At 42.5% G+C, this 27,422-nt stretch overlaps 1 protein-coding gene across 1 annotated transcript in view; it reads left to right on the forward strand.

Annotated features, from left to right (window-relative positions):
* The window catches only part of LOC148473304 (uncharacterized), a 119,451-nt gene that overhangs the window by 21,472 nt on the left and 70,557 nt on the right, over positions 1–27,422 (forward strand). The window contains exons 2-3 of the mRNA XM_088459828.1: positions 18,711–18,884; positions 19,897–20,043. Coding sequence (XP_088315954.1) covers positions 18,711–18,884; positions 19,897–20,043 — 321 coding nt within the window. The remainder of the gene's footprint in view (positions 1–18,710; positions 18,885–19,896; positions 20,044–27,422) is intronic.

A 27,422-nucleotide genomic window follows, 5' to 3' on the forward strand; every position in this document is an offset into this window, starting at 1 on the left:
GGGGCACTGTGATCTGGTGGGTCAGGTGCTATCATTGGTATATAAGTATATTATATTTGGTGTCTGTGGGGCACTGTGATCTGGTGGGTCAGGCGCTATCATTGGTATATAAGTATATTATATTTGGTGTCTGTGGGGCACTGTGATCTGGTGGGTCAGGTGCTATCATTGGTATATAAGTATATTATATTTGGTGTCTGTGTGGCATTGTGATCTGGTGGGTCAGGTGCTATCATTGGTATATAAGTATATTATATTTGGTGTCTGTGGGGCACTGTGATCTGGTGGGTCAGGTGCTATCATTGGTATATATTATATTTGGTGTCTGTGGGGCACTGTGATCTGGTGGGTCAGGCGCTATCATTGGTATATATTATATTTGGTGTCTGTGGGGCACTGTGATCTGGTGGGTCAGGCACTATCATTGGTATATAAGTATATTATATTTGGTGTCTGTGTAGCACTGTGGTCTGGTGGGCCAGGTGCTATCATTGGTATATAAGTATATTATATTTGGTGTCTGTGGGGCACTGTGATCTGGTGGGTCAGGTGCTACCATTAGTGTATAAGTATATTATATTTGGTGTCTGTGTGGCACTGTGATCTGGTGGGTCAGGTGCTGTCATTGGTATATAAATATATTATATTTGGTGTCTGTGGGGCACTGTGATCTGGTGGGTCAGGCACTATCATTTGTATATAAGTATATTATATTTGGTGTCTGTGTGGCACTGTGATCTGGTGGGTCAGGCGCTATCATTGGTATATAAGTATATTATATTTGGTGTCTGTGGGGTACTGTGATCTTGTGGGTCAGGTGCTATCATTGGTATATAAGTAAATTATATTTGGTGTCTGTGTGGCACTGTGATCTGGTGGGTCAGGCGCTATCATTAGTATATAAGTATATTATATTTGGTGTCTGTGTGGCACTGTGATCTGGTGTGTCAGGCGCTATCATTGGTATATATGTATATTATATTTGGTGTCTGTGGGTCACTGTGATCTGGTGGGTCAGGTGCTATCATTAGTATATATGTATATTATTTTTGGTGTCTGTGGGGCACTGTGATCTGGTGGGGCAGGCACTATCATTGGTATATAAGTAGATTATATTTGGTGTCTGTGGGTCACTGTGATCTGGTGGGTCAGGTGCTATCATTGGTATATAAGTATATTATATTTGGTGTCTGTGGGGCACTGTGATCTGGTGGGTCAGGTGCTATCATTGGTATATAAGTATATTATATTTGGTGTCTGTGGGGCACTGTGATCTGGTGGGTCAGGCGCTATCATTGGTATATATTATATTTGGTGTCTGTGTGGCACTGTGATCTGGTGGGTCAGGTGCTATCATTGGTATATAAGTATATTATATTTGGTGTCTGTGGGGCACTGTGATCTGGTGGGTCAGGCACTATCATTGTTATATAAGTATATTATATTTGGTGTCTGTGGGGCACTGTGATCTGGTGGGTCAGGTGCTATCATTGGTATATAAGTATATTATATTTGGTGTCTATGGGTTACTGTGATCTGGTGGGTCAGGTGCTATCATTGGTATATAAGTATATTATATTTGGTGTCTGTGGGGCACTGTGATCTGGTGGGTCAGGCACTATCATTGGTATATAAGTATATTATATTTGGTGTCTGTGGGGCACTGTGATCTGATGGGTCAGGCGCTATCATTGGTATATAAGTATATTATATTTGGTGTCTGTGGGGTACTGTGATCTGGTGGGTCAGGCGCTATCATTGGTATATAAGTATATTATATTTGGTGTCTGTGGGGCACTGTGATCTGGTGGGTCAGGCGCTATCATTGGTATATAATTATATTATATTTGGTGTCTGTGGGGCACTGTGATCTGGTGGGTCAGGCGCTATCTTTGGTATATAAGTATATTATATTTGGTGTCTGTGGGGCACTGTGATCTGGTGGGTCAGGTGCTATCATTGGTATATAAGTATATTATATTTGGTGTCTGTGGGGCACTGTGATCTGGTGGGTCAGGCGCTATCATTGGTATATAAGTATATTATATTTGGTGTCTGTGGGGCACTGTGATCTGGTGGGTCAGGTGCTATCATTGGTATATAAGTATATTATATTTGGTGTCTGTGTGGCATTGTGATCTGGTGGGTCAGGTGCTATCATTGGTATATAAGTATATTATATTTGGTGTCTGTGGGGCACTGTGATCTGGTGGGTCAGGTGCTATCATTGGTATATATTATATTTGGTGTCTGTGGGGCACTGTGATCTGGTGGGTCAGGCGCTATCATTGGTATATATTATATTTGGTGTCTGTGGGGCACTGTGATCTGGTGGGTCAGGCACTATCATTGGTATATAAGTATATTATATTTGGTGTCTGTGTAGCACTGTGGTCTGGTGGGCCAGGTGCTATCATTGGTATATAAGTATATTATATTTGGTGTCTGTGGGGCACTGTGATCTGGTGGGTCAGGTGCTACCATTAGTGTATAAGTATATTATATTTGGTGTCTGTGTGGCACTGTGATCTGGTGGGTCAGGTGCTGTCATTGGTATATAAATATATTATATTTGGTGTCTGTGGGGCACTGTGATCTGGTGGGTCAGGCACTATAATTGGTATATAAGTATATTATATTTGGTGTCTGTGGGGCACTGTGATCTGGTGGGTCAGGCACTATCATTGGTATATAAGTATACTATATTTGGTGTCTGTGGGGCACTGTGATCTGGTGGGTCAGGTGCTATCATTGGTATATATGTATATTATATTTGGTGTCTGTGGGGCACTGTGATCTGGTGGGTCAGGCGCTATCATTGGTATATATTATATTTGGTGTCTGTGGGGCACTGTGATCTGGAGGGTCCGGTGATATCATTAGTATATATGTATATTATATTTGGTGTCTGTGGGGCACTGTGATCTGGTGGGTCAGGTGCTATCATTGGTATATAAGTATATTATATTTGGTGTCTGTGGGGCACTGTGATCTGGTGGGTCAGGCACTATCATAGATATATACGTATATTATATTTGGTGTCTGTGGGGCACTGTGATCTGGTGGGTCAGGCGCTATCATAGATATATAAGTATATTATATTTGGTGTCTGTGTGGCACTGTGATCTGGTGGGTCAGGCGCTATCATTGGTATATAAGTATATTATATTTGGTGTCTCTGTGGCACTGTGATCTGGTGGGTCAGGTGCTATCATTGGTATATATTATATTTGGTGTCTGTGGGGCACTGTGATCTGGTTGGTCAGGCGCTATCATTAGTATATAAGTATATTATATTTGGTGTCTGTGTTGCACTGTGATCTGGTGGGTCAGGTGCTATCATTGGTATATAAGTATATTATATTTGGTGTCTGTGGGGCACTGTGATCTGGTGGGTCAGGTGCTATCATTGGTATCTAAGTATATTATATTTGGTGTCTGTGGGGCACTGTGATCTGGTGGGTCAGGTGCTATCATTAGTATATAAGTATATTATATTTGGTGTCTGTGTGGCACTGTGATCTGGTGGGTCAGGTGCTATCATTAGTATATAAGTATATTATATTTGGTGTCTGTGGGGCACTGTGATCTGGTGGGTCAGGTGCTATCATTGGTATATATTATATTTGGTGTATGTGGGGCACTGTGATCTGGTGGGTCAGGTGCTATCATTGGTATATATTATATTTGGTGTCTGTGGGGCACTGTGATCTGGTGGGTCAGGCGCTATCATTGGTATATTAGTATATTATATTTGGTGTCTGTGGGGCACTGTGATCTGGTGGGTCAGGCACTATCATTTGTATATAAGTATATTATATTTGGTGTCTGTGTGGCACTGTGATCTGGTGGGTCAGGCGCTATCATTGGTATATAAGTATATTATATTTGGTGTCTGTGGGGTACTGTGATCTGGTGGGTCAGGCGCTATCATTGGTATATAAGTATATTATATTTGGTGTCTGTGGGGCACTGTGATCTGGTGGGTCAGGCGCTATCATTGGTATATAAGTATATTATATTTGGTGTCTGTGGGGCACTGTGATCTGGTGGGTCAGGCGCTATCTTTGGTATATAAGTATATTATATTTGGTGTCTGTGGGGCACTGTGATCTGGTGGGTCAGGTGCTATCATTGGTATATAAGTATATTATATTTGGTGTCTGTGGGGCACTGTGATCTGGTGGGTCAGGCGCTATCATTGGTATATAAGTATATTATATTTGGTGTCTGTGGGGCACTGTGATCTGGTGGGTCAGGTGCTATCATTGGTATATAAGTATAATATATTTGGTGTCTGTGTGGCATTGTGATCTGGTGGGTCAGGTGCTATCATTGGTATATAAGTATATTATATTTGGTGTCTGTGGGGCACTGTGATCTGGTGGGTCAGGTGCTATCATTGGTATATATTATATTTGGTGTCTGTGGGGCACTGTGATCTGGTGGGTCAGGCGCTATCATTGGTATATATTATATTTGGTGTCTGTGGGGCACTGTGATCTGGTGGGTCAGGCGCTATCATTGGTATATAAGTATATTATATTTGGTGTCTGTGGGGCACTGTGATCTGGTGGGTCAGGCACTATCATTGGTATATAAGTATATTATATTTGGTGTCTGTGTAGCACTGTGGTCTGGTGGGCCAGGTGCTATCATTGGTATATAAGTATATTATATTTGGTGTCTGTGGGGCACTGTGATCTGGTGGGTCAGGTGCTACCATTAGTGTATAAGTATATTATATTTGGTGTCTGTGTGGCACTGTGATCTGGTGGGTCAGGTGCTGTCATTGGTATATAAGTACATTATATTTGGTGCCTGTGGGGCACTGTGATCTGGTGGGTCAGGTGCTGTCATCGGTATATAAATATATTATATTTGGTGTCTGTGGGGCACTGTGATCTGGTGGGTCAGGCACTATAATTGGTATATAAGTATATTATATTTGGTGTCTGTGGGGCACTGTGATCTGGTGGGTCAGGCACTATCATTGGTATATAAGTATACTATATTTGGTGTCTGTGGGGCACTGTGATCTGGTGGGTCAGGTGCTATCATTGGTATATATGTATATTATATTTGGTGTCTGTGGGGCACTGTGATCTGGTGGGTCAGGCGCTATCATTGGTATATATTATATTTGGTGTCTGTGGGGCACTGTGATCTGGAGGGTCCGGTGATATCATTAGTATATATGTATATTATATTTGGTGTCTGTGGGGCACTGTGATCTGGTGGGTCAGGTGCTATCATTGGTATATAAGTATATTATATTTGGTGTCTGTGGGGCACTGTGATCTGGTGGGTCAGGCACTATCATAGATATATACGTATATTATATTTGGGGTCTGTGGGGCACTGTGATCTGGTGGGTCAGGCGCTATCATAGGTATATAAGTATATTATATTTGGTGTCTGTGTGGCACTGTGATCTGGTGGGTCAGGCGCTATCATTGGTATATAAGTATATTATATTTGGTGTCTCTGTGGCACTGTGATCTGGTGGGTCAGGTGCTATCATTGGTATATATTATATTTGGTGTCTGTGGGGCACTGTGATCTGGTTGGTCAGGCGCTATCATTAGTATATAAGTATATTATATTTGGTGTCTGTGTTGCACTGTGATCTGGTGGGTCAGGTGCTATCATTGGTATATAAGTATATTATATTTGGTGTCTGTGGGGCACTGTGATCTGGTGGGTCAGGTGCTATCATTGGTATCTAAGTATATTATATTTGGTGTCTGTGGGGCACTGTGATCTGGTGGGTCAGGTGCTATCATTAGTATATAAGTATATTATATTTGGTGTCTGTGTGTCACTGTGATCTGGTGGGTCAGGTGCTATCATTAGTATATAAGTATATTATATTTGGTGTCTGTGGGGCACTGTGATCTGGTGGGTCAGGTGCTATCATTGGTATATATTATATTTGGTGTATGTGGGGCACTGTGATCTGGTGGGTCAGGTGCTATCATTGGTATATATTATATTTGGTGTCTGTGGGGCACTGTGATCTGGTGGGTCAGGCGCTATCATTGGTATATAAGTATATTATATTTGGTGTCTGTGGGGCACTGTGATCTGGTGGGTCAGGCACTATCATTTGTATATAAGTATATTATATTTGGTGTCTGTGTGGCACTGTGATCTGGTGGGTAAGGCGCTATCAATGGTATATAAGTATATTATATTTGGTGTCTGTGGGATACTGTGATCTGGTGGGTCAGGTGCTATCATTGGTATATAAGTAAATTATATTTGGTGTCTGTGTGGCACTGTGATCTGGTGGGTCAGGCGCTATCATTAGTATATAAGTATATTATATTTAGTGTCTGTGTGGCACTGTGATCTGGTGTGTCAGGCGCTATCATTGGTATATAAGTATATTATATTTGGTGTCTGTGGGGCACTGTGATCTGGTGGGTCAGGTGCTATCATTAGTATATATGTATATTATTTTTGGTGTCTGTGGGGCACTGTGATCTGGTGGGTCAGGCACTATCATTGGTATATAAGTAGATTATATTTGGTGTCTGTGGGTCACTGTGATCTGGTGGGTCAGGTGCTATCATTGGTATATAAGTATATTATATTTGGTGTCTGTGGGGCACTGTGATCTGGTGGGTCAGGTGCTATCATTGGTATATAAGTATATTATATTTGGTGTCTGTGGGGCACTGTGATCTGGTGGGTCAGGCGCTATCATTGGTATATATTATATATGGTGTCTGTGTGGCACTGTGATCTGGTGGGTCAGGTGCTATCATTGGTATATAAGTATATTATATTTGGTGTCTGTGGGGCACTGTGATCTGGTGGGTCAGGTGCTATCATTGGTATATAAGTATATTATATTTGGTGTCTGTGGGGCACTGTGATCTGGTGGGTCAGGCACTATCATTGGTATATAAGTATATTATATTTGGTGTCTGTGGGGTACTGTGATCTGGTGGGTCAGGCACTATCATTGGTATATAAGTATATTATATTTGGTGTCTGTGGGGCACTGTGATCTGGTGGGTCAGGTGCTATCATTGGTATATAAGTATACTATATTTGGTGTCTGTGGGGCACTGTGATCTGGTGGGTCAGGCGCTATCATTGGTATATAAGTATATTATATTTGGTGTCTGTGGGGCACTGTGATCTGGTGGGTCAGGTGCTATCATTGGTATATATGTATATTATATTTGGTGTCTGTGGGGCACTGTGATCTGGTGGGTCAGGCGCTATCATTGGTATATAAGTATATTATATTTGGTGTCTGTGGGGCACTGTGATCTGGTGGGTCAGGTGCTATCCTTGGTATATAAGTATATTATATTTGGTGTCTGTGTGGCATTGTGATCTGGTGGGTCAGGTGCTATCATTGGTATATAAGTATATTATATTTGGTGTCTGTGGGGAACTGTGATCTGGTGGGTCAGGTGCTATCATTGGTATATATTATATTTGGTGTCTGTGGGGCACTGTGATCTGGTGGGTCAGGCGCTATCATTGGTATATATTATATTTGGTGTCTGTGGGGCACTGTGATCTGGTGGGTCAGGCGCTATCATTGGTATATAAGTATATTATAATTGGTGTCTGTGTGGCACTGTGATCTGGTCGGTCAGGCGCTATCATTGGTATATAAGTATATTATATTTGGTGTCTGTGTGGCACTGTGATCTGGTGGGTCAGGCACTATCATTGGTATATAAGTATATTATATTTGGTGTCTGTGGGGCACTGTGATCTGGTGGGTCAGGCGCTATCATTGGTATATAAGTATATTATATTTGGTGTCTGTGTGGCACTGTGATCTGGTGGGTCAGGCACTATCATTGGTATATAAGTATATTATATTTGGTGTCTGTGGGGCACTGTGATCTGGTGGGTCAGGCGCTATCATTGGTATATATTATATTTGGTGTCTGTGTGGCACTGTGATCTGGTGGGTCATGTGCTATCATTGGTATATAAGTATATTATATTTGGTGTCTGTGGGGCACTGTGATCTGGTGGGTCAGGCACTATCATTGATATATAAGTATATTATATTTGGTGTCTGTGGGGCACTGTGATCTGGTGGGTCAGGTGCTATCATTGGTATATAAGTATATTATATTTGGTGTCTGTGGGGTACTGTGAGCTGGTGGGTCAGGTGCTATCATTGGTATATAAGTATATTATATTTGGTGTCTTTGGGGCACTGTTATCTGGTGGGTCAGGCACTATCATTGGTATATAAGTATATTATATTTGGTGTCTGTGGGGAACTGTGATCTGGTGGGTCAGGCACTATCATTGATATATAAGTATATTATATTTGGTGTCTGTGGGGCACTGTGATCTGGTGGGTCAGGTGCTATCATTGGTATATATGTATATTATATTTGGTGTCTGTGGGGCACTGTGATCTGGTGGGTCAGGCGCTATCATTGGTATATAAGTATATTATATTTGGTGTCTGTGGGGCACTGTGATCTGGTGGGTCAGGTGCTATCATTGGTATATAAGTATATTATATTTGGTGTCTGTGGGGCACTGTGATCTGTTGGGTCAGGCACTATCATTGGTATATAAGTATATTATATTTGGTGTCTGTGGGGCACTGTGATCTGGTGGGTCAGGTGCTATCATTGGTATATAAGTATATTATATTTGGTGTCTGTGTGGCATTGTGATCTGGTGGGTCAGGTGCTATCATTGGTATATAAGTATATTATATTTGGTGTCTGTGGGGCACTGTGATCTGGTGGGTCAGGTGCTATCATTGGTATATATTATATTTGGTGTCTGTGGGGCACTGTGATCTGGTGGGTCAGGCGCTATCATTGGTATATATTATATTTGGTGTCTGTGGGGCACTGTGATCTGGTGGGTCAGGCGCTATCATTGGTATATAAGTATATTATATTTGGTGTCTGTGTGGCACTGTGATCTGGTGGGTCAGGCGCTATCATTGGTATATAAGTATATTATATTTGGTGTCTGTGGGGCACTGTGATCTGGTGGGTCAGGTGCTATCATTGGTATATAAGTATATTATATTTGGTGACTGTGTGGCACTGTGATCTGGTGGGTCAGGCGCTATCATTGGTATATAAGTATATTATATTTGGTGTCTGTGGGGCACTGTGATCTGGTGGGTCAGGTGCTATCATTGGTATATAAGTATATTATATTTGGTGACTGTGTGGCACTGTGATCTGGTGGGTCAGGCGCTATCATTGGTATATAAGTATATTATATTTGGTGTCTGTGTGGCACTGTGATCTGGTGGGTCAGGCGCTATCATTGGTATATAAGTATATTATATTTGGTGTCTGTGGGGCACTGTGATCTGGTGGGTCAGGCACTATCATTGGTATATAAGTATATTATATTTGGTGTCTGTGGGGCACTGTGATCTGGTGGGTCAGGTGCTATCATTGGTATATAAGTAATTATATTTGGTGTCTTTGGGGCACTGTGATCTGGTGGGTCCGGTGCTATCATTGGTATATATTTTATTTGGTATCTGTGGGGCACTGTGATCTGGTGGGTCAGGTGCTAACATTGGTATATATTATATTTGCTGTCTGTGGGGCACTGTGATCTGGTGGGTCAGGTGCTATCATTAGTATATATGTATATTATATTTGGTGTCTGTGGGGCACTGTGATCTGGTGGGTCAGGTGCTATCATTGGTATATAAGTATATTATATTTGGTGTCTGTGGGGCACTATGATCTGGTGGGTCAGGCGCTATCATTGGTATATAAGTATATTATATTTGGTGTCTGTGGGGCACTATGATCTGGTGGGTCAGGTGCTATCATTGGTATATAAGTATATTATATTTGGTGTCTGTGGGGCACTGTGATCTGGTGGGTCAGGCGCTATCATTGGTATATATTATATTTGGTGTCTGTGTGGCACTGTGATCTGGTGGGTAAGGTGCTATCATTGGTATATAAGTATATTATATTTGGTGTCTGTGGGGCACTGTGATCTGGTGGGTCAGGTGCTATCATTGGTATACATGTATATTATATTTGGTGTCTGTGGGGCACTGTGATCTGGTGGGTCGGGCGCTATCATTGGTATATAAGTGGTGGTCCTGGAGGTGGAGAAGCACAGTGTTTGGCAGCAATTAATGGCTGTGAGTGCGGTGGAGTCGGGGCACATTTCTGCAGCTGGTTGGCTGCATTTATGGACAAAATAAACTGCATCAACATAATACACAAGGGTTTTCCCAAGTAGGCCCATGAATACTACCAATACCTGGGTGGAGGCAATGATTCAGATAGGTACACCACTAAACGGGAGGTTAAGGGCAGGTACTCTCTAGATGAGATTTGAGTTAGTAACCTTCAGTGGGAAGAATGGGGATACACAGAAAAAGTAAGGCATGGTTGTCTCCAGATAACATACTTAGGGCCTCATTTACTAACAATTTTTATCACCAAAACGGGTGATAAATGTCACTGTGTATAATAAATGGTGTTTCAGCCAATCACCTCCCAACTGTCACTGTGTATGATAAATGGTGCTCCAGCCAATCAGCTCCTAACTGTCACTGTGTATGATAAATGGTGCTCCAGCCAATCAGCTCTCAGCTGTCACTGTGTATGATAAATGGTGCTCCAGCCAATCAGCTCCTAACTGTCACTGTGTATGATAAATGGTGCTCCAGCCAATCAGCTCTCAGCTGTCACTGTGTATGATAAATGGTGCTCCAACCAATCAGTTCCCAAATGTCACTGTGTATGATAAATGGTGCTCCAGCCAATCAGCTCTCAGCTGTCACTGTGTATGATAATGATGCTCCAGCCAATCAGCTCCCAACTGTCACTGTGTATGATAAATGGTGCTCCAGCCAATCAGCTCTCAGCTGTCACTGTGTATGATAAATGGTGCTCCAGCCAATCAGCTCCTAACTGTCAACTGTGTATGATAAATGGTGCTCCAGCCAATCACCTCCCACCTGTCACTGTGTGTGATAAATGGTGCTCCAGCCAATCAGCTCCCAAATGTCACTGTGTATGATAAATGGTGCTCCAGCCAATCAGCTCCCATCTGTCACTGTGTATGATAACTGATGATCCAGCCAATCAGCTCCCATCTGTCACTGTGTATGATAAATGGTGCTCCAGCCAATCAGCTCCCAACTGTCACTGTGTATGATAAATGGTGCTCCAGCCAATCAGCTCCCAACTGTCACTGTGTATGATAAATGGTGCTCCAGCCAATCAGCTCCCAACTGTCACTGTGTATTATAAATGGTGCTCCAGCCAATCACCTCCCATCTGTCACTGTGTATGATAAATGGTGCTCCAGCCAATCGGCTCCCAACTGTCACTGTGTATGATAAATGGTGCTCAAGCCAATCAGCTCCCAGCTGTCACTGTGTATGATAAATGGTGCTCCAGCCAATCAGCTCCCAGCTGTCACTGTGTATGATAAATGGTGCTCCAGCCAATCACCTCCCAGCTGTCACTGTGTATGATAATAGTGCTCCAGCCAATCAGCTCCCAACTGTCACTGTGTATGATAATAGTGCTCCAGCCAATCAGCTCCCAACTGTCACTGTGTATGATAAATGGTGCTCCAGCCAATCAGCTCCCAACTGTCACTGTGTATGATAAATGGTGCTCCAGCCAATCAGCTCCCATCTGTCACTGTGTATGATAAATGGTGCTCCAGCCAATCACCTCCCAACTGTCACTGTGTATAAATGGTGCTCCAGCCAATCAGCTCCCAAATGTCACTGTGCATGATAATGGTGCTCCAGCCAATCAGCTCCCAACTGTCACTGTGTATGATAATGGTGCTCCAGCCAATCAGCTCCCAAATGTCACTGTGTATGATAAATGGTGCTCCTGCCAATCAGCTCCCAAATGTCACTGTGTATGATAAATGGTGCTCCAGCCAATCAGCTCCCATCTGTCACTGTGTATGATAAATGGTGCTCCAGCCAATCAGCTCCCAAATGTCACTGTGTATGATAATGGTGCTCCAGCCAATCAGCTCCCAAATGTCACTGTGTATGATAAATGGTGCTCCAGCCAATCAGCTCCCAACTGTCACTGTGTATGATAATAGTGCTCCAGCCAATCACCTCCCAACTGTCACTGTGTATGATAAATGGTGCTCCAGCCAATCAGCTCCAGCTGTCACTGTGTATGATAAATGGTGCTCCAGCCAACCAGCTCCCATCTGTCACTGTGTATGATAAATGGTGCTCCAGCCAATCAGCTCCCAACTGTCACTGTGTATGATAATAGTGCTCCAGCCAATCAGCTCCCAACTGTCACTGTGTATGATAATGATGCTCCAGCCAATCAGCTCCCAACTGTCACTGTGTATGATAAATGGTGCTCCAGCCAATCAGCTCCCAACTGTCACTGTGTATGATAAATGGTGCTCCAGCCAATCAGCTCCCAACTGTCACTGTGTATGATAAATGGTGCTCCAGCCAATCAGCTCCCAACTGTCACTGTGTATTATAAATGGTGCTCCAGACAATCACCTCCCATCTGTCACTGTGTATGATAAATGGTGCCCCAGCCAATCAGCTCCCAACTGTCACTGTGTATGATAAATGGTGCTCCAGCCAATCGGCTCCCAACTGTCACTGTGTATGATAAATGGTGCTCCAGCCAATCAGCTCCCAACTGTCACTGTGTATTATAAATGGTGCTCCAGACAATCACCTCCCATCTGTCACTGTGTATGATAAATGGTGCCCCAGCCAATCAGCTCCCAACTGTCACTGTGTATGATAAATGGTGCTCCAGCCAATCGGCTCCCATCTGTCACTGTGTATGATAAATGGTGGTCAAGCCAATCACCTCCCATCTGTCACTGTGTATGATAAATGGTGCTCCAGCCAATCACCTCCCAACTGTCACTGTGTATGATAAATGGTGCTCCAGCCAATCAGCCCCCAAATGTCACTGTGTATGATAATGGTGCTCCAGCCAATCAGCTCCCAACTGTCACTGTGTATGATAAATGGTGCTCCAGCCAATCAGCTCCCAGCTGTCACTGTCTATGATAAATGGTGCTCCAGCCAATCACCTCCCAGCTGTCACTGTGTATGATAATAGTACTCCAGCCAATCAGCTCCCAACTGTCACTGTGTATGATAAATGGTGCTCCAGCCAATCAGCTCCCAACTGTCACTGTGTATGATAAATGGTGCTCCAGCCAATCAGCTCCCATCTGTCACTGTGTATGATAAATGGTGCTCCAGCCAATCAGCCCCCAAATGTCACTGTGTATGATAATGGTGCTCCAGCCAATCAGCTCCCAACTGTCACTGTGTATGATAAATGGTGCTCCAGCCAATCAGCTCCCAGCTGTCACTGTCTATGATAAATGGTGCTCCAGCCAATCACCTCCCAGCTGTCACTGTGTATGATAATAGTACTCCAGCCAATCAGCTCCCAACTGTCACTGTGTATGATAAATGGTGCTCCAGCCAATCAGCTCCCAACTGTCACTGTGTATGATAAATGGTGCTCCAGCCAATCAGCTCCCATCTGTCACTGTGTATGATAAATGGTGCTCCAGCCAATCACCTCTCAACTGTCACTGTGTATAAATGGTGCTCCAGCCAATCAGCTCCCAAATGTCACTGTGTATGATAATGGTGCTCCAGCCAATCAGCTCCCAACTGTCACTGTGTATGATAATGGTGCTCCAGCCAATCAGCTCCCAAATGTCACTGTGTATGATAAATGGTGCTCCAGCCAATCAGCTCCCAAATGTCACTGTGTATGATAAATGGTGCTCCAGCCAATCACCTCCCATCTGTCACTGTGTATGATAATGGTGCTCCAGCCAATCAGCTCCCAAATGTCACTGTGTATGATAAATGGTGCTCCAGCCAATCAGCTCCCAAATGTCACTGTGTATGATAAATGGTGCTCCAGCCAATCACCTCCCATCTGTCACTGTGTATGATAATGGTGCTCCAGCCAATCAGCTCCCAAATGTCACTGTGTATGATAATGGTGCTCCAGCCAATCAGCTCCCATCTGTCACTGTGTATGATAATAGTGCTCCAGCCAATCAGCTCCCATCTGTCACTGTGTATGATAAATGGTGCTCCAGCCAATCAGCTCCCAACTGTCACTGTGTATGATAAATGGTGCTCCAGCCAATCAGCTCCCATCTGTCACTGTGTATGATAAATGGTGCTCCAGCCAATCAGCTCCCAAATGTCACTGTGTATGATAAATGGTGCTCAAGCCAATCACCTCCCAACTGTCACTGTGTATGATAAATGGTGCTCCAGCCAATCAGCTCCCAAATGTCAACTGTTAGAAAAATGACAGTTGGGATCTGATTGGCTGGAGCAACATTTATCATACACAGTGACATTTATCACTCGTTTTGGTGATAAAACTAGTTAATAAATTAGGGCCTTTGTTTACTAAATAGACCCCTATATCACAGACCCCTACATCACAGACCCCTACATCACATACACCAATATCACAGACCCCTATATCACAGAACCTTATATCACAGACCCTTATATCACAGACCTCTATATCACATACACCTATATCACAGACCCCTATACCACAGACCCCTATACCACAGACCCCTATATCACAGACCCCTAAATCACAGACCCTTATATCACAGACCCTTATATCACAGACCCTTATATCACATACACCTATATCACAGACCCCTATATCACAGACCTCTATATCACAGACCTGTATATCACAGACCCCTTTATCACAGACCCCTATATCACAGACCATATATCACAGACCTCTATATCACAGACTCCTATATCACAGACCCTTATATCACAGACCTCTATATCACATACACCTATATCACAGACCCTTATATCACAGACCCTTATATAACAGACCCTTATATCACAGACCCTTATATCACAGAACCCTATATCACAGACCCCTATATCACAGACCTCTATATCACAGACCTCTATATAACAGACCCTTATATCACAGACCCCTATATCACAGACCCCTATATCACAGACCCTTATATCACAGACCCTTATATCACAGACCCCTATATCACAGACCCCTATATCACAGACCCCTATATCACAGACTCCTATATCACAGACCCCTATATCACAGACCTCTATTTCGCAGACCCCTTTATCACAGACCTCTATTTCACAGACCTCTATTTCACAGACCTCTATATCACAGACCTCTATATCACAGACCCCTATAACACAGACCCCTATAACACAGACCCCTATAACACAGACCTCTATATCACAGACCTCTATATCACAGACCCCTATATCACAGACCTCTATATCACAGACCCCTATATCACAGACCTCTATATCACAGACCCTTATATCATATACACCTATATCATAGACCCTTATATCACAGACCTCTATATCACAGATCTCTATATCACAGACCCCTATATCACAGACCCCTATATCACAGACCCTTATATCACAGACTCTTATATCACTGACCCTTATATCACAGACCCCTATATCACAGACCCTTATATCACAGACCCTTATTTCACAGACCCCTATATCACAGACCCTTATATCACAGACCTCTATATCACAGACCCCTATATCACAGACCCCTATATCACAGACCTCTATTTCACAGACCCCTTTATCACAGACCTCTATTTCACAGACCTCTATTTCACAGACCTCTATATCACATACCCCTATATCACAGACCCCTATATCACAGACCCTTATATCACAGACCTCTATATCACAGACCCCTATATCACAGACCCCTATATCACAGACCTCTATTTCGCAGACCCCTTTATCACAGACCTCTATTTCACAGACCTCTATATCACAGACCCCTATAACACAGACCCCTATAACACAGACCCCTATAACACAGACCTCTATATCACAGACCCCTATATCACAGACCCCTATATCAGACCTCTATATCACAGACCCTTATATCATATACACCTATATCATAGACCCTTATATCACAGACCTCTATATCACAGATCTCTATATCACAGACCTCTATATCACAGACCTCTATATCACAGACTTCTATATCACAGACCCTTATAACACAGACCTCTATATCACAGACCTCTACATCACAGACCCTTATATCACAGACCTCTATATCACAGACCCCTATATCACAGACCCCTATATCACAGACCATATATCACAGACCACTATATCACAGACCTCTATATCACAGACCCCTATATCACAGACCCTTATATCACAGACCCTTATATCACAGACCTCTATATCACATACACCTATATCAAAGATCCCTATATCACAGACCCCTATATCACAGACCTTTATATCACAGACCCTTATTTCACAGACCCCTTTATCACAGACCCTTATATCACAGACCCTTATTTCACAGACCTCTATTTCACAGACACCTATATCACAGACCCCTATATCACAAACCCCTATATCACAGACCCCTATATCACAGACCTCTATATCACAGACCTCTATATCACAGACCCCTATATCACAGACCTTTATTTCACAGACCTTTATTTCACAGACCTCTATATCACATACCCCTATATCACAGACCCCTATATCACAGACCCCTATATCACAGACCCCTATATCACAGACCTCTATATCACAGACCCCTATATCACAGACCTCTATATCACAGACTCCTATATCACAGACCCCTATATCACAGACCTCTATATCACAGACCTCTATATCACATACAGAGGAGGAGTCCGCCTATAGGAGGGAGATGGGCCGGTTGGTGCAGTCAGAAAAACGTGGAGTTAAACCCGCATAAAACTGAGGAGATGATTGTCGATTTTAGAAGACCCTCTGCTGATGTGTCCCCATTTACTAAAGCTGATAATACTGTATCTGTGGTGGATTCTTCTACATTCCTGGGTTCTATAATCTCCCGGGATCTGAAAACATAGACGCTATTGTTAAGAGGGCGCATCAGAGGTTACATTTCTTTCCTCTATCGGTGCCATGCGATGGATATGATTAAAAAGGAAATGTAATGAGAATTTTCTCATAAAGCCAGTGTGTGAGATTCTATGGGGTATATTCAATTGGCCGCGAGGTTTTGTGCGGAAAAAAACCTTGCGCCCCTCGCGGCCAATTTCGATATCCCCCGGGTATGCGCGCTCCCGATACCCACGGGATTCAAATAAAAAACAGTGGGCGCGGGGTTTTCAGTGATAAATTTTAATAAAAAGAGAAAAAGTCACTTACCTGTCTGGGTCTCCGCGGCTCCCGGCGGCCTCCCCTCTCTCTTCTTACTGGAGAGGGGGCTGCTGGGAGTCCCGGGGGCTGATGGGAGGAGCAAGGGCAGTTCACCCAGCGCCCATGCCGGGGGGGCCCCACACACACCGCACGGGGGGTCACACACACACTCATGTACTCATACACACACACACCGCACCGGGGGTCGCACAGATACACAAACACACACCACACAGTCACTCATACACAGTTACATACACCACACACACTGACACACTCACCGCTGCTGCAGAAGAGCCGGCTCCCGTCGCTGGATGCAGAAGAAGATGAGAAGACAGCGCTGAGGTAGGTGAGTAATTAAGGACTAATTAAGCTAATTGGATACTTCCAATTGTTTAATTAGTCCTTTGGGGAGGGGGGGGGGGATTGTCAGAGGAAGTAAACGTGATTTTTCCTAAGAACATTGATTTCTGGAAAAATCACGCTTGCTCAGGAGGTGCGCAAAAAAAACAAGCACCTAATAGAATAGCAATAAACCCGCACCTGCAGGAAATACCTCGCAGGTGCGGGTGTTTGGCTTTTCTCGCAGCCTATTGAATTTGCCCCTATGTATAGATACTGAACTCTGCAGCATTTTATTCAACTTATGTTCTGGGATTTATTTGTCTAATGATTATTTTATTTTTATACTATTAAAAGTTACGTTTTGATATTTAGACATATTTTTCCTATGAAAGACAATAGACGGCACCATAGAGGAGGTTCTGATGGGTCCTCATCCCTACATACAATTATATAATGTAACTCCCTGGGGCACCGCCAATCACTACATATCCCCATACAGTATATATATGGGGAAACATAAGGTACTGTAGACTAAAGTTAGGTTGGTAACCTGAAACGACATAATAAATTATTTATTCATAAATATATTTTATTTTATATGAATTTCCCAGTGCTGACTCCCCTATATCCCTGTAAATAGAGGGGTACCTCTCAGCATACAGATGGATATCCGCACCTTTCTCTGGGCGCACTTACACAGTAGCAGGTATCGGCCTAGTTGTGCTCAGTCCTCATCATGCCCAATGTCTCCATATTGCACCTAATTATATTATATGGTTGTGTTTCCCTTGTAAACATAAAAAAACAATATTAGCATCTGTTTAATCCACATCACCATGAAATGCACACTGCCATATATACAGAACACACCCGCTCTCTACCTGCCAGAATAATAACCCGTGTAACCGGGAAGACATGGGGAATGGCCAGCAGTAACACACAGGAGGAGGCCGCACATGTAGTCCGCTCATTAGTCACACAAGCCGGGGGTCTCATATTGTTCACTCCTCGCAGAGGGCCCCAAATTATTCTTATCTGTGATTTGGTCAATAATTCATAATATTAAATTGTTTGTTATTCAGTAAACTTAACCCAACGCAATTACCATAAAATACGCCTGTAATGTGTCGTTATATTCTTCCAGAACCAGAGTATATGGTGGTTGAGGCCAGCGTCTGTCCGCTTGATGTGGACTATCCCAAATGTGCGGAGGATTCTGTAATAGAGGGCTCGAAGTGCGATACAGACAGAGACTGTGCAGGGAAGAGGAAGTGCTGCGTTTCTGGCTGTAGGAGGCGCTGTCTCATTGCATTGCTGGGTAATTACTCCATATAAGTCACCTGCTCCCCTCATTGGGTACTTACTGTTCTCCCTTTATTGTCACAGTAATGCTAGTACAGGATGCTACTCATTGCCACAAATCAGCTTTATTATGTAACATACTGTAAGATAACACAACACAATTATAGATAGGGATAAAGACAAGGATGGATTGTACGGAAGCCTGGCTTATGACAGGGGTGAAATAACGACATTTCTGGGATGTCGACATTAGAGGAAAGTTTGGACATTATTATTATTATTATTATTATTATTATTATTATTATTATTACTATTATTATTATTATTATTATTATTATTATTATGCAGTTGGATTAATTTGTGCTACAAACATACACAGGAAAGGTGCCTACAGCTCAGAATCATTAGCATTTGCACCAGGGGTAGGTCAGGTGTAACTGCATGTATCCCTCTCCCCATCAGTAGCGACGTGCAGTTATAATGGTCATACCCTATACACAAAGAGACTGGGACCTGTCCTGGACAGTTATTGCTACATCGCCACCTGTCCTGTTTACCCCTATAAAAAGCGAGTAGTCCAAATAATAATAAATGTGACGTTGTGTAAATAAAGATCCGCAATGTGACATAATAGCACCGCGACACTAATGATGTCGTCAGCTGGGGAGGTCAGTACACAATCAGCCAATCGGAAGCAGTGAGACAATTGTGCTGATAGTCTACCTGCTGTTACAGTACACTATAGAGGTACTCCTTCTATAGAGGTACTCCTTCTGATAGGTGTATCTGCTGATACCTCCAATAGTGTCACATTTACATCAGCCCCTTCCCTCCCCCACTATACTCTCCAGGCATAAGGGTATTCGCCTCAGCAACAGGGGAGCATGCAGATTACAGGAGGGCGCAGCTTCAGTCCGGCCATCTGAAAATGAGCCCCAGTATTGTTAGATCCTATGATCCACACTTGGGAACTGCTCAATACTAAAATATTTCCACTGTCCTCTAATCACAGATATTCTCTTCTACAGAAAAGTCTGGTTCCTGCCCGTTCTTCAGTCCCACGCTCTGTGGCAGTGATCCTCCGCTGCCTGATGAGTGCCATTCGGATAGGCAGTGTCCTGGCACCCACAGGTGCTGTTACCGGTGCAGACATGAGTGCACGCTCATTGTACCAAGTAAGTAGTAAGAAGGATGTATTCTAATTGAATAAGACACGGTGTCAGACTGCGGCAATCAGGGCCACCTGGGGAATACAACTGAAAATAGAGCATCGTATTACTGCTGGGGTGTGGCAGAGCCGGACTGGGACTAAAATTAGGCCCTGGCATTTAAAGCACACAGGCCCATCTCATGCCAGCACCTGGCTCATGGCATAGACTCCTCCCCTTACTGTACCTGACTCCTCCCACTTCTTAGTCTATGCTCTTACACATATAAATAATCTTAGAACAACATACAAGTTATACATCATTCTCTGTATTATTACACACACTACAGAGCTCATCCTGCAGGGGATTCCTACATGTGCCATAGTCAGTCATTTGGTATTTGGTTGGTTCTGTTAGATAAAACTGGCACTACATTGGTTTAGGTCACACATAAGGACTAGGGAAGGCATTTTTCCCAATTGATAAAGCCCTAGCTTAGAGCAGTTGTAGATGATTAGATAACGTTCACTGTAGGAATTTTTAAGGCAGGGGTGCTGAACACAGAGGATGACACATCTGTACACTCCAAAGCAGAGCCGCAACTACGCATTTTGGTGCCCTGTGTACATAAAGAGCATTGGTGCTGCCACCCACAATTGAAGCAGGGACAGGGCGCACCGATGGCGCGCACTGAAAAAACAGGTGGGTTTTTACTGGGAAGGGGTGTTAACACACCATAGTACCCCCAATTCAAATTATGCTACACAGTAGTGCCCCTTAGTCTTGTTACACCACACAGTAGTGTCCCTTAGTGACGTTACATCACACAGTAGTGCTCGTTTGTCACATTACATCAGACAGTAGTGTCCCTTAGTCACGTTACATCACACAGTAGTGCACGTTTGTCACATTACATCACACAGTAGTGTCCCTTAGTCATGATACATCACACAGTAGTGCCCCTTAGTCATGTTATGCCACACAGTAGTGCCCATTCATGTTATGCCACACAGTAGTGCCCATTCACATTATGCTACACAGAAACCATTGAAGTTATGCCACACAGAGACCATTCATGTTATGCCACACAGTAGTGTCCCTTAGTCATGTCACATCACACACTAGTGTCCCTTATACACATTACATCACACAGTAGTGCCCCTTAGTCACGTTACATCACACAGTAGTGCCCCTTAGTCATGTTACACCACACAGTAGTACCCATTTGCCACGTTACACCACACAGTAGTACCCATTAGTCACGTTACACCAGACAGTAGTGTCCATTCATGTTATGCTACACAGTACCCATTCACATTATGCCACACGGAGCCCATTCACGTTATGCTACACAGTAGTAGTGCCCCTTATAACACATTATGTCTCATAGTAGTAGTAACCCTTATAACATTAAACTGCACAGTATTGCCCCTTACACATTATAACTTATACAGTAATGCCCCTCATAACATGTTATGTCTTGCAGTAGTAGTGACTCTTCTAACATTAAACCACACAGTAATGCCCCTTACACATGAAAACTCACACAGTAATGCCCCCTCTTAACACATTATGCCACACACAGTAATGCCCCTTATAACATTATGACACACAGCAATGTTCCTAACACATTATAACGCACATAATAATGCTCCTTATAACACATTATGCTACACACAGTAATGCCCCTTATAATATTATTCTACACAGTAATGCTCTTTACAACTTATAACACACAGTAATGTCCCTTATAACACATTATGATCCACACAGTAATGCCCCTTATAACTTTATGCCACAGAGTAATGCGCCTTACACATTATCCCCTTCACACCCTCACTTTGTCCCTCACAGTGCCCAGCTGCTCCACATACAACTTCTCCTAAGCAACAGACAGAGAATGCCAGTGTCACGGAGGGGGGACCGGGTAGTAGCATCTTTGAATTTGTTGATGCACTCCCACCCACCACAGCAGTCCTTGAAAATGACAGTGCAGCCCTACTATGACGTAATAGGAGTGACAAACTATGAGTGACATGATCTGACTGACATACTGTAAGTGACAGGGCCGGAGGGACATAGTATGAGTGACATTATCTGAGTGACATACAATAGTGACATGATCTGACAGACATATTATGAGTGACATAATAGGAGTGACAAGATCTGACTGACATACCAGGAGTGATATATAATGAGTGACAGGATCAGAGTGACATACTATGAGTGACATAATTTGAGTGACATAATCAGAGTGACATACTATGAGTGACATAATATGAGTGACATAATATGAGTGACATGATCAGAGTGACATACTATGAGTGACATGATCAGAGTGACATAATATGAGTGACATGATCAGAGTGACATGCTATGAGTGACATGATCAGAGTGACATAATATGAGTGACATGATCAGAGTGACATGATCAGAGTGACATACTATGAGTGACATGATCAGAGTGACATACTATGAGTGACATGATCAGAGTGACATGATCAGAGTGACATAATATGAGTGACATGATCAGAGTGACATGCTATGAGTGACATGATCAGAGTGACATAATATGAGTGACATGATCAGAGTGACATACTATGAGTGACATGATCAGAGTGACATAATATGAGTGAAAGGATCAGAGTGACATGATCAGAGAGACATACTATGAGTGACATCATCAGAGTGACATACTATGAGTGACATGATCAGAGTGACATAATATGAGTGACATGATCAGAGTGACATAATATGAGTGACAGGATCAGACTGACATACTGTGAGGGACAGGATCGGACAGACATACTATGAGTGACAGGATCAGACTGACATAATATGAGTGACATGATCAGAGTGACATAATATGAGTGACAGGATCAGAGTTACATAATATGAGTGACATGATCAGAGTGACATAATAATAGTGACAGGATCAGAGTGACATAATATGAGTGACAATATGAGTGACATGATCAGAGTGACATAATATGAGTGACATGATCAGAGTGACATAATAATAGTGACAGGATCAGAGTGACATATTATGAGTGACATGATCAGAGTGACATAATATGAGTGACATACTATGAGTTACATGATCAGAGTGACATAATAATAGTGACATGATCAGAGTGACATACTATGAGTGACATGATCCGAGTGACATAATATGAGTGACATAATATGAGTGACATAAAATGAGTGACATGATCAGAGTGACATGCTATGAGTGACATGATCAGAGTGACATAATATGAGTGACATACTATGAGTGACATGATCAGAGTGACATAATATGAGTGACATGATCAGAGTGACATAATATGAGTGACATAATATGAGTGACATACTAAGAGTGACAGGATCGGAGTGACATAACATGAGTGACATGATCAGAGTGACATACTATGAGTGACAGGATCGGAGTGCCATAATATAAGTGACATGATCGGAGTGACATAATTTGAGTGACATAATATGAGTGACATGATCAGAGTGACATAATATGAGTGACATAATATGAGTGACATGATCAGAGTGACATACTATGAGTGACAGGATCGGAGTGACATAATATGAGTGACATGATCAGAGTGACATAATATGAGTGACAGGATCGGAGTGACATACTATGAGTGACATGATCAGAGTGACATACTATGAGTGACATGATCAGAGTGACATACTATGAGTGACAGGATCGGAGTGACATAATATGAGTGACATGATCAGAGTGACATAATATGAGTGACAAGATCAGAGAGACATACTATGAGTGACATAATATGAGTGACATAATATGAGTGACATGCTATGAGTGACATGATCAGAGTGACATAATATGAGTGACATACTATGAGTGACATAATATGAGTGGCATGCTATGAGTGACATGATCAGAGAGACATACTATCAGTGACAAGATCAGAGTGACATAATATGAGTGACAGGATCAGAGTGACATAATATGAGTGACATGATCAGAGTGACATACTGTGAGGGACAGGATCGGACAGACATACTATGAGTGACATGATCAGAGTGACATACTATGAGTGACAGGATCAGATTGACATAATATGAGTGACATGATCAGAGTGACATACTGTGCGGGACAGGATCGGACAGACATACTATGAGTGACATGATCAGAGTGACATACTATGAGTGACAGGATCAGAGTGACATACTATGAGTGACAGGATCGGAGTGACATAATATGAGTGACGTGATCAGAGTGACATAATTATAGTGACAGGATCAGAGTGACATACTATGAGTGACATAATATGAGTGACATGATCAGAGTGACATAATATGAGTGACATGATCAGAGTGACATACTATGAGTGACAGGATCGGAGAGACACAATATGAGTGACATGATCAGAGTGACATACTATGAGTGACATGATCAGAGTGACATGCTATGAGTGACAGGATCGGAGTGACATAATATGAGTGACATGATCAGAGTGACATAATATGAGTGACATGATCAGAGTGACATACTATGAGTGACATGCTATGAGTGACCGGATCGGAGTGACATAATATGAGTGACAGGATCGGAGTGACATAATATGAGTGACATGATCAGAGTGACATAATATGAGTGACATGATCAGAGTGAAATGCTAATAGTGACAGGATCGGAGTGACATATTATGAGTGACATGATCAGAGTGACATAATATGAGTGACAGGATCAGAGTGACATAATATGAGTGACATGATCAGAGAGACATACTATGAGTGACATAATATGAGTGACATGATCAGAGTGACATAATATGAGTGACATGATCAGAGTGACATAGTATGAGTGACATGATCAGAGAGACATACTATGAGTGACATCATCAGAGTGACATACTATGAGTGACATAATATGAGTGACATGATCAGAGTGACATAGTATGAGTGACATGATCAGAGTGACATACTATGAGTGACATGATCAGAGTGACATACTATGAGTGACATAATATGAGTGACATGACCAGAGTGACATAATATGAGTGACATGATCAGAGTGACATGCTATGAGTGACAGGATCAGAGTGACATGCTATGAGTGACAGGATCGGAGTGACATAATATGGGTGACATCATCAGAGTGACATAATATGAGTGACATGATCGGAGTGACATACTATGAGTGACATGATTGGAGTGTCATACTAAGAGTGACATGATCGGAGTGACATACTATGACTGACATGATCAGAGTGACATACTATGAGTGACATGCTATGAGTGACAGGATCAGAGTGACATACTATGAGTGACATGATCGGAGTGACATAATATGAGTGACATGATCGGAGTGACATACTATGAGTGACATGATCAGAGTGACATAATATGAGTGACATGATCAGAGTGACATAATATGAGTGACAAGATAAGAGTGACATGCTATGAGTGACATGATCGGAGTGACATAACATGAGTGACATGATCAGAGTGACATAATATGAGTGACAGGATCGGAGTGACATAATATGAGTGACATGATCAGAGTGACATAATATGAGTGACAGGATCAGAGTGACATACTATGAGTGACATGTTATGAGTGACAGGATCGCAATGACATAATATGAGTGACATAATATGAGTGACATACTATGAGTGACATGAACAGAGTGACATGCTATGAGTGACAGGTTCGGAGTGACATACTATGAGTGACATGATCAGAGTGACATAATATGAGTGACATGATCAGAGTGACATAATATGAGTGACAGGATCACAGTGCCATGCTATGAGTGACAGGATCGGAGTGACATAATATGAGTGACATGATCAGAGTGACATACTATGAGTGACATAATATAAGTGACATGATCAGAGTGACATACTATGAGTGACATAATATGAGTGACATAATATGAGTGACATATTCAGTGTCACATAATATGAGAGACATACTATGTGTGACATGAGCAGAGTGACATGATATGAGTGACAGGATCGGAGTGACATAATATGAGTGACATGATCAGAGTGACATATTATAAGTGACATAATATGAGTGACATAATATGAGTGACATGATCAGAGTGACATACTATAAGTGACATAATATGAGTGACATATTATGAGTGACATTCTATGAGTGACATGATCAGAGTGACATGCTATGAGTGAAAGGATCGGAGTGACATATTATTAGTTACATGATCTGACCGACATAATGTGAGATTCAGGATCGGACAGACCTACTATGATTGACATGATCAGAGTGACATACTATGAGTGACATGATCAGAGTGACATGCTATGAGTGACAGGATCGGCGTGACATAATATGAGTGACATGATCATAGTGACATAATATGAGTGACATGATCAGAGTGACATACTATGAGTGACATAATATGAGTGACATGATCAGAGTGACATAATATGAGTGACATACTATGAGCTACATGATCAGAGTGTCATACTTTGAGTTACAAGATCAGAGTGACATGCTATGAGTGACAGGATCGGAGTGACATAATATGAGTGACATGATCAGAGTGACAATCTATGAGTGACATACTATGAGTGACAAGATCAGAGTGACATACTATGAGAGACAGGATCAGAGTGACATGCTATGAGTGACAGGATCGGAGTGACATAATATGAGTGACTTGATCGGAGTGACATAATATGAGTGACATGATCAGAGTGACATGCTATGAGTGACTGGATCAGAGTGACATGCTATGAGTGACAGGAACGGAGTGACATAATATGAGTGACATCATCAGAGTGACATAATATGAGTGACATGATCGGAGTGACATACTATGAGTGACATGATTGGAGTGTCATACTAAGAGTGACATGATCGGAGTGACATACTATGACTGACATGATCAGAGTGACATACTATGAGTGACATACTATGAGTGACATGATCGGAGTGACATAATATGAGTGACATGATCGGAGTGACATACTATGAGTGACATGATCAGAGTGACATAATATGAGTGACAGGATCGGAGTGACATAATATGAGTGACATGATCAGAGTGACATAATATGAGTGACAGGATCAGAGTGACATACTATGAGTGACATGTTATGAGTGACAGGATCGGAATGACATAATATGAGTGACATAATATGAGTGACATACTATGAGTGACATGAGCAGAGTGACATGCTATGAGTGACAGGTTCGGAGTGAAATACTATGAGTGACATGATCGGAGTGACATAATATGAGTGACATGATCAGAGTGACATACTATGAGTGACATAATATGAGTGACATGATCAGAGTGACATACTATGAGTGACAGGATCGGAGTGACATAATATGAGTGACATGATCAGAGTGACATACTATGAGTGACATGATCAGAGTGACATACTATGAGTGACATGATCAGAGT

This window comes from Taudactylus pleione, unplaced genomic scaffold (genome assembly GCF_031769625.1).
Source record: "Taudactylus pleione unplaced genomic scaffold, aTauple2 ptg000937l, whole genome shotgun sequence".
Lineage (NCBI taxonomy): Eukaryota > Metazoa > Chordata > Amphibia > Anura > Myobatrachidae > Taudactylus > Taudactylus pleione.